The sequence below is a fragment of the Lepus europaeus genome, chromosome 12, assembly GCF_033115175.1.
Source record: "Lepus europaeus isolate LE1 chromosome 12, mLepTim1.pri, whole genome shotgun sequence".
Lineage (NCBI taxonomy): Eukaryota > Metazoa > Chordata > Mammalia > Lagomorpha > Leporidae > Lepus > Lepus europaeus.
The window spans coordinates 85,417,234-85,427,026 of record NC_084838.1 but is presented as its reverse complement, the minus strand read 5'-3'; the positions used below and the strand labels follow the sequence as shown (position 1 = coordinate 85,427,026).

Below are 9,793 nucleotides of genomic sequence, written 5' to 3'. Positions count from 1 at the left end.
ATTATACGTACACTTGATAAATGATGATAGATATAAAGAAAATAAACACAATTCAAAATAAATTGATAACCCAGCACATGAACCTAAAATCCAGCTTCCTCCTCTGCTCTTAGGCAGAATGTATAGAACAGTGGTCAGACGGCCAGCACAGATGGAGTCCATGGACTCTGTCTGCATTCCTATTGATCTCAGTTACGGTTCAGCTTGAATGAAACACTGTACACTTCCTTTAACGTAATGCTCAAGGTACAAATCCCATACTTTTCCCCTGGGGAGGCCCAAGGTTGCCCAACAAGTAGGTGAGGCTAATTTCTCTGTAACCGTGTAGGGGCAAGCCTTTGGCCTAGCTGTTGGGATACCTGTATCCCATGTTTCAGTGGCTGGGTTCAGCTCCCAACTCCACTCTCAATTCCAGCTTCCAGCTAAAGCACATCCTGAGAGACAACAGGTGATGGCACAAAGAGATCAGGCCTTGCCACCCTGGCTCCTGGCTCCCGGGCCAGGCATCTGGGGAGTGAACCAGTGTCTCTCTGCCTCACTAGCGAATTAATTGAATGATTTTTTAAATAAATGACTTCTTGCTTCCAAAGTAAAATATATGTGTGTGTGTGTATATATATATAATAGAGATACACATAAAAATACATATTTTGTGGATGTGAACTTTTCCTAATATGCAGTTCCTTGTTTTCATCTCCAGGATTTCAAATACCACAAACCCTTGTCCTGTCATATTAAATGCACTATTTCATTCTTTAGCTTCTTTTAAAAAAAAAAATTCCAAGAAACCTTTGTTCATTGCTGGCTTTTCTATCTCTCTGCCAGGATCACTTTGATCAAGATTTCCCATCCACTCTGGAATAATCCAGGGGTAATTAGGACTCCTTACCTCCTTTAGCCCAAAAGGAGCCAATTTATCACAAACTGTCAGGGATTCCAATTTTAAATTACCAAGAGCCCAATTACCGACAGAGGCGAGGAATCGTTTTTCCAATTAAAGTGATTGATTTCTGAGCACATTCGGTTGCATTCCACTTTTTAATTATGCTCATTCCAATCAAATGTGTGAAAATTCATCCTCGTCTTATTTTCCTTCCAACAAACATTAATCACAGGTGAGACAAGGCCAGACCAGGTAATGCTTCTGGCAGAGTGGGGCCTCTACTCTGTCGGGGAGTCTTGTCCATGTTTATGGATCTCAGCGGCTCCTTCAGTTCCAAGGGGAAGGCAGGAATCGTTATTTGCTGCTTTGCATGGTTCACCGATGAACCAAGTTCAGGTGGGTGACACAGCAGTGAGTCCTTGGAGAATCACAACTAGCAGGAGAGCGAGGACTTAGGGACAGAACCCGACTCTGTTTCTTGTTTAAAAGACAGAACTGCACTATTGGAGACAACACGGTGTGCGGAGATAAAAGTAAGGCACATAGAACAAATTTCTTTTCTCTCATTTGGATGGCATTAGAACAACTACGTGTCGTAAAGAATTTTCAGAGGAAAATAAAACTGTAAATTCAACTTGGGGAAGTACAACCCGGAGGATCTCACGGATCAGAGGCAGCCCCTCGCGTGGCCTCCACAGGGCCCCCAGGACTCCGGCTGTCTACCTTACTCTCAGTCTTCAGCCTGCTCTAGCTCCCGCGGCCCACTGCCCCAGACGCCTGCACCCTTATCTTCCACTCTCCAGATGGCAACAGTCCGTTCCTTTGAGACAAGCAGAGGTCAAGTTCTTCGCTCGGATGGATCCTTCCCAGCTGTCTGTGCCCAGAACCTCCCGCTGTGGCCAGACCACATTGCTTTTTCTTTGTCTGTAGGCATTTGCTGACCGCTCTCCAAAAGCTTTCAGATGCACCTGGGCAACCTCCAAGACTTTCTATTTCCCCATTCAACCAAGGCTTACAGTTGGCCGTGTTAGAAAATTAAATTGTACTGTAGACTAAGCCTTTGGAAATTGAAAAAAATCCATGTATGTGCTTGTATGAGGGTACTTCAAACCCTCTGTAGAAAATGGATTTCCAAGATTTGTTTTAGTATTAAAAAAAAAAAAAAAAACTTGAAAAGCATAAATCGGTATTCCATTAGATACATTCCTACAAATTTTCTGAACATCCCTCTTGCCTTCTGCCTGTGCCAAGCTTAGTCTGCTATACTCAGGAAAGCCAGCATGACCTATGACCTATGGAAGACTTTATGCAAGAGCAAGAGTTTTGGATGAATGTTCAGATACCAGTTGGGGTACCTGCATCTCAAATCAGAAGACATGGGACCCGGTCCCAGCTCTGCTCGAGTCCAGCTTCCTGCTAACGTACACCCTGGGAGACAACAGTAGTTGCATTCCTTCCACACATGAGAGATGAGGATTGAGCTCCTGGCCTCTGGCTTCAGACTGGTCTAGCCCTGCCCATTGCAGGCATCTGCAGAATAAATGGGTAGACAGGAGATCTCTGCCTATCTCTGTCTCTTTGCCTTTTAAATGTGTTTTTTAAACTTTTTAAAGATTTATTTATTTATTTGAAAATCAGAGCAACAGAGGGAAAAGAGAGAGAAACATCAACAGGTTCACTCCCAAAATAGCCTCAACGGCCTGGTCAGGGCCAGGCTGAAGCCAGGAGTCTGGAGCTCCATCCTGGTCTCCAATGTGAGTGTCAAGAGCCCAAGGACTTGGGCCATCCTCTAGTCCCTTCCCAGGTTCATTAACAGTGAGTGGATCAAAAGTCAAGCTGGGGCTGGTGCTGTATTCCATGTGGGAACCAGTCCCAGCTGCTCCACTTCCAATCCACCTTCCTGCTAATGCACCTGGGAAAGCAGTGGAAGATGGCCCAAGTGCTTGGGCCTCTGCACCTTCATGGGAGACCTGGAAGAAGCTCCTGGCTCCTGGCTTTGGACTGACCCAACCCTGGCCATTGTGGCCATTTGAGAAGTGAACCAGTGGATGGAATATTTCTGCCTCTCCCTCTCTCTCTGTGTAACTCTGACTTTCAAATAAATAAATCTAAAAAAAAATAAAAAATAAAAAAAGGTAGAGCAGCCAACACTGGAACCAGCACTCTGAGATGCCAGCAGCTCTTGCACCATGCCAGGCCCTAAATTTTTTAAGTCTTCCTTCAGTAGTCAATTACTCAGGACCCCATAAGGGCGAGGCAAGATGCCAGCTGGATGAAAGAGCCCCGGTTCCTTCCATGCTGCTTTATGGGAAGGCAGAGAAGCAGTCACCTTACCACAGTAAAGGACAGAACAGAGACACTTCGATGGCTCCAAGTTGGTAAGAACATGGGAGACATCACCATTCAAATGGAGCAGACACAAACAAGGTCTGGAGGAGGGGGCCAGCAGGTGACTTGTAGGAAGGCAGGTCTTACTGAGTGTGGGCAAATGCACCCCACATTCCAAGAACCACAAACTCAGGAGAGAAGTTAAAAGACCAGACCATATGCTACACGGTGGTGACCGCCAGGGCTTTCTCAGGAATCAACTAGAAGCACTGGGGAAGGCAGGGCCACTGACTGTGGGAGGGACCGAGCAGGCTGACATAATCTAGGACCTAATCCCACAAGCAGAGATTCAAGACGGGCGGGACCAGTAAAGATGACAGCCAGGCTGGGGCGGGGAGGCTAGCATGGAGCACTGCCATCATTCCACCCTGACACCGAGTTCAGGGACTGGCTTGTGCCATCATACGGCTTCCTGGGGTCATTATTCACATCCTGATCAAGCTCTTATTCCATTATTTCAATCCCCCTTTTACAGACCAGAGGATGGAGCCTGGCAGCCTCAGACCTGACCAGGGGACCCTATTAATGGACACAGAGCCAGGATGATGAGAAATCGGTGAAGTCCTCATTATGCAATCAAATGAAACAGCTCAAAGCTGTCCTGCTGGCATGTCTCTGGGGGCAGTGGGACAGAGGTCACAGAACTTTACACCAGGAGCTGCAGTGGAAGATGGTTTGCAGATAACGTCCACACCCAAAGCAAAAGTAAAGCCCCCACACAGCCCTGAACCATTGTTAAAAACTGGATGTGTTAGTGGAAAAGGCTGGAATAGAGCTTCTTACCTTCACACAAGAAAGGTGAGAGACAGACTAGGGGGAAGCAAGGTAGCAAGGTTTAATGGGGTAGGGCATCTGTCAGAACGAATGGGCACCTCTCCAGATGGAATCTGAGAGTGCCCAGCCATTCGGACTGGGGTAGCAAGGTTAGAGAGTTTAATGGAAAGTGCACCTGACAGGCCAGGCATCCCCGCAAAGAACTGAGAGCTGAGCTCAGAGAAATGCACCTGATAAGCCAGGCCAGCTCTCAGGAAGGCGCTGAGAGCAAATGGAGTCCAGTCCTTCCAGCCGTTTCTCCTTCTCTCCGCCCTCTTCTCCTGGACAATGGCTTGCTGGGTGTGAAACTCGTAAAATTCTTCCCAAGGTCTCATGACCCAGTGTTACCAGACTGGGTAGCCCACTTGGCGCTGGGCAGAGAGAATTCTCCTAAGGTGTCTTTCCTGTTGGGGGGGGGGCACCTATAAAGTTATTGGGTTCTGGGGCAGAATTTCGGAAGTGTGCTTCTGACGCTGCTCTTTCCTTTCTGCAGGTCCTTTGTTTTCCTAAGGCCCCTCTCACACACGTGGGCTAATTTCTAATCTCCTCCCTAACAGATGCACAAGACTCAAGTCTTACATCCTTGGTAGAAATAAATTCCTTTTATCAGGACAAGCACCTTATCCAGCATTTAAGATACCAATTAGGATGCCCACATCCCATATTGAGTACCTGGATTGCTCCCAATTTCATCTTCTTGCTAATGTGCTCCCTGGGAGGCAGCAAGTAATGGCTCCAGCACTTGGGTCTTTGCCACCCATGTGGGTGACCTGGGTGGTGTTCCTGGCTCCCAGCCTCAGCCTGGCCCCACCCCAGTTGTTGTGGGTATTTGGAGAGAAAAATCAGCTGACGGAAGATCTTTCTGTCTCTCCCTCTCTCGAGTCTTTTTTATTTTTTCTTTTAAAATTTATTTATTTATTTATTTGAGAGACAGAGATATAGAGAGGTCTTCCATGTGCTGATTCACTCCCCAAATGGCTGCAATGCCAGAATTGGGCCAGTACAAAGCCAGGGGCCAAGAGCTTCTTTCAGGTCTCCCACATGAGTGCAGGAGCCCAAGCATTTGGGCCATCTTCCACTGCTTTCCCAGGCCATTAGCAGAGAGGTGGATCAGAAGAGGAGCAGCCAGGACACAAACCAGTGCCCATATGGGATGCCAGCGCCACAGGCAGAGGCTTAGCCCACTATGCCACAGCTCCAGCCCCTAGAGACATTAAAATAAACAAAAATAAACATTTTTCAAAAACTACTCTTGGTGCCAGTATTGTGGCAAGCAGGTAAAGCCACCACCTGCAACACCACATCCCATGTGGGCACCAGTTCAAGTCTTGGCTGCTCCACTTCCAATTCAACTCTCTGTTAATGTGCCTGGGGAAGTGGTAGAAGATGGCCAAGTGCTTGGGCTCCTGCCACCACATTGGAGATCTGAATGAAGCCCCTGGGTTCCACATGGCACATCCCTGGCTGTTGTAGCCATTTAGGGAGTGAACCAGTGAAACAACGAACCAGTGGATGGAGATATCTCTCTTTCTCTTCCTCTCCCTCCTCTTTCAAATAAAAATAAAACTTTTTTAAAAATTACTCTTATCAGACACTATTTGTAGACCCAAGTTTTCCCACCATAAAGTTTAAAAAAGAATGATTTGTCTCAAATGCAGGTACAGAAACTCACTGACAAGGGTTCAGAGGTCAAAGGACTTTAATGTTCTTCAAGAAGTCAACATCAAACACTCACAACAGGGAAAAGACACCTGGAACTCAGTGTCCCTCTTCTCAGAAACCACAGGGAAAGCAGCCCAGCGAACAGAGAAGGGAGCTAAATGGACTTTTAGTTGAACAGCATCATTGTCAAACAAAGAACAAACCAATCAACCTTCTCCCCTACCCACCGAAAGGAGAATACAAGCGAACTGCGAAACTAGTAGATCCTTTGCGTGGAGCAGCTTGAGAGGAGGGCAAGAATAGAGAGAGGCACAGATATTGCTAACGTAGTGCTCTAATGAATAAAACCCAAGGATTTAACAAATTCTAAGTCCCTACATGGATTATGGAGAACCGTTATTATTAGAAATATACATGCACAGAGATATAAACTATGTGTATTAGAAAGCAGATATTGCTATACAAACATATATAGTGTGTCATTTTTGTCCCTCTATGAGAATATCAGTATAAAGAAAGAGCTACAGTTTGTTCTTTTGTGTATAATTCCTCCTCACTGCTCACCAGCCAGCGTTGATCTTGATCAACAGGGCCAGAGTCCAGGGGCCCCCTGCTATCCAGAACCTAGGATCTGGGCTGAGCATCTGGAGGGCCTCACCAGCGCTCTAGACACAGTGAATTGCAGCTTGCATAATTAGGTCCACAGGCAAGTACTAAGATCTAGTTAGAAAAAGTAGCAGCAAAGACAAAATGAGCTGGAATTTGTTAGTAAGCAACAGAGAGATTATTTTCAAAAAGCTTCCAGTTTAAGTCAGCATAAAGGTGGCCACTGGCCGGTGGTCCCATCAGTGCTGCTGTCTGAAGCAAAAACGATCTATAATGAGCATAGTCGTTGTATGTTAAGTTGGGTGGTCACTCCCCAGTTACTTTCTGTTTTATTCATGGTTCAAGGACAGGGGATACACTGGTTAGGGTGTATTCACAGCTGATGCATCTCCAAAAAATTTTTCATGAAGGATGCTAGCTTCTGAACATCTTCGATGGTGACAGCGTTATAGAGAGAGACCCGGACGCCTCCCACGGACCTAGAACAACCGAGGACACAAGCATTAAGGGCAAAAGCATCCAAGTTAGCGTCAAAACAATTTTCTGCAGGCACCTGCTGAGAGTGCCACCCAAGACTGCGGTCCCCAACCCCCCGTCTGAAACCTTTGTGTCTCAGTCACTGGGAAAGTATCCTCTCCCCAGTGCAGGCCAATTACAATGGCCTTTAACAAAGGGGACAACAGGCGGGAAGAAAAGCTCAATGGGACCAAGGACCAAGACGGTGATGATGCCCACCAGGCTGTTCACGGGCCTGCACCGCAGTGCCAGCCACACGGGCGCAGGGCGGCCAGCTCCGGTGAGGACATTTATTAACTGTTCCACATGACATTCAGCCAGAGTGACAGTGGCCAGATCTGAGAGACAGGAGCTGGCCTCAACAGAGACACACGGCATGGCAACCTCTGTGCTCAGAGAGAGGTTTAAGATCTTCAAAGGTGGCTCCGCTGTCCCTCAGCCAGGGAAGCCGGTTACGGTTCCATAAACAGCCAGAGGAAGGCGGACCCCGTGGTGACTGGTTTCCTCCACAGGTCCCACAGGTGCTGCTCCGAGCTGAGTGGGCTCCTGGTTTCCACATTGGAAAGCCGAAGGCAGCTCGCTGCCGCGCTCCGGCATTGGCCGTGCCCTCACCTGTGTCCTTTCAAGGAGATCATATGGAGCTCCAGGGCTTTATCGAGGAACCGTTTTTCTAAAGCTTCGTCCCCCTTGGCGTTGCCGATGCGGAATGGAATATTCATCATGCTTCTATTTTGGGGCTCCACCGGGCAGCTGAAAAACACACGTTCTACTCCAGCTTGCGCTTCTCACTAACAAGGCTTCAGTTTTGGTTTTCCTTAAACATTTTTCTACATGCGCAGATGAGATTAATACTAAATACGCAAGGTCTAACGCAGCCATAATTTATTTAAAAAGAGACCAGACTTTTCCCGATGCAACAGTTGGGTGAGCATTCTGTTGTATGACTTAATTTCCACAAGCCTCTGTTTCCTTATCTGAATACTGGAATACCAATAATACCTCTGTTTCAGACCAGCTGTGACACATCCATGGTACAACATACATGATGCTTCCAACACACGTCAGCCATGCAGCAAATCTGAAGCACTCTTTCTCTGTGAGGCTACAGAGAAATAATAAATTGGTCCTAATAGCAGCTGTAAGACTCAAAAATAAGGAGAAGCAGCTTTTAAAGGACTGATCATCTTCTGTTGTTCCAAGCTGTGTGGCCTTTGCTAGTTAATTTTTTTTTTAAAGATTTATTTATTTATTTGAAAGTCAGAGTTACACAGAGAGAGGAGAGGCAGAGAGAGAGAGGTCTTCCATCCACTGGTTCACTCTCCAATTGGCCAAAACTGCTGGTGCTGCGCCAGTCTGAAGCCAGGAGCCAGGAGCTTCTTCTGGGTCTCCCACGTGGGTGCAGGGGCCCAAGGAGTGAAGCAGCATCCTATATTACACCACAGCGCTGGCCCTGGCAAGTTACTTGATCTCGCCGCTGTGCCTCATCTTCCTTATTTGAACAGCGGGACTTATGAAACCCACCTCAGGCTGTTGGGAGGATTCAGCTAAGTCAGTGCTTACAGAGAATTTCTGTGGATGTAAAGAAACCTAAGAACAGGTGGAATACAGTGCTTCGCTTTTTTTTTTTTTTTAAGATGTATTTATTTGAAAGGCAGAATGACAGAGGCAGGGCACAGGAGTGGGTGGAGAGAAAGAGAAAGAGATCTTCCATCTGCTGGTTCACTCCCCAAATGCCCACAGCAGCCAGGGCTGGGCCAAGCTGAAGTCAGAAGCCAAGAACTCTACCCTGGTTTCCTATGTGGATGGCAAGAGCCATCTTTTGCTGCTTTCCCAGGTGCATCAGCAGGGAGCTGGATCAAAAGCAGAGCAGCGGGGGCTCTAACCAGCACTCTAATATAGGATGCTGCTTAACTCAGCCCCCAAATTCTTTACTTTTTGAAGGTGGCTAGTCTTGTGACTTGCTTTGGCCAGGAGATTGCAACAGAAGTGACTGCGCAATTTCTAAGCCTAGGCCAAGAGGCCTTGCAGCTCTCTGAGCAAGAAAAAAGGTTATTGTTTTAAGCTATTAAGTGCTCAAGTGTTCTGTGATGCACAGAAACAGATGATACAATTTAGGGGCTGGAGTTGTGGCACAGTGGGTTAAACTATAGCCTGCAATGCTGGTATCCCATATAGGTCCCAGTTTGAGTCCCGGATGCTCCACTTCTGAACCAGCTCCCTGATAAAGCACCTGGGAAAGCAGCGGAAGATGGCCCAAGTACTTGGGCCCCTGCAGCCACCTGGGAGACCTGGATGGAGTTCCAGAGTCCTGGCTCTGGCTTGGCCCAGCCCACATCATTGCGGTCAGTTGGGGAGTGAACCTGCAGGTAGAAAATCTCCATCTCTCCCCACCACCTTTCTGTCTCTCCCCCTCCGTAACTCTGATTTTTCAAATAATAAATAAATCTTTTTTTAAAAATAGAGATAGCTGATATAAGTCTGGAACATATGAAATGTTATTAAGCATCTGTTGAATACAATAAATTCATCTTTTTATACCCAACCCCTTGCATTAAGACACACACAGAGACTCACAAAAAAGAATGAGTGAATTTTTGTCTATGAAAGCCAATATTATTTTCCATCGACAACAGAAGGAGATAAATGGAAGAAGAGCCAACAAGTCACTCTAGAATAAAAGAAAAGTACAACACATAATAACCCTGTCGTCTCTTCCCCTTGTCTCAAGTAGATCCTATTTTTATCTTACACTTCCACGGGATGGCATTCATTAAAGTTAAAGAGCAAATAAAAGCAGTGTGAGAAGCCCCCTGAGGGCACAATCACAATTGCTGTTAAAGTTAATAGGAGTCAAGTGCACAACTTCCAGCAGAAGAGAGGCAAGAAGCAGGACGAATACATGCAGCAGCCTTTGAACCTGAATTC

At 46.7% G+C, this 9,793-nt stretch overlaps 1 protein-coding gene across 1 annotated transcript in view; it reads right to left on the bottom strand.

Annotated features, from left to right (window-relative positions):
- Window positions 1-5,765: 5,765 nt before the first annotated feature.
- The window catches only part of PSAT1 (phosphoserine aminotransferase 1), a 30,135-nt gene continuing 26,107 nt past the window's right edge, over window positions 5,766-9,793 (bottom strand). Inside the window, exons 8-9 of the mRNA XM_062208454.1 lie at window positions 7,481-7,618; window positions 5,766-6,831 (exon numbers count right to left, since the gene is read on the bottom strand). Coding sequence (XP_062064438.1) covers window positions 6,726-6,831; window positions 7,481-7,618 — 244 coding nt within the window. The 3' untranslated portion in view covers window positions 5,766-6,725. The remainder of the gene's footprint in view (window positions 6,832-7,480; window positions 7,619-9,793) is intronic.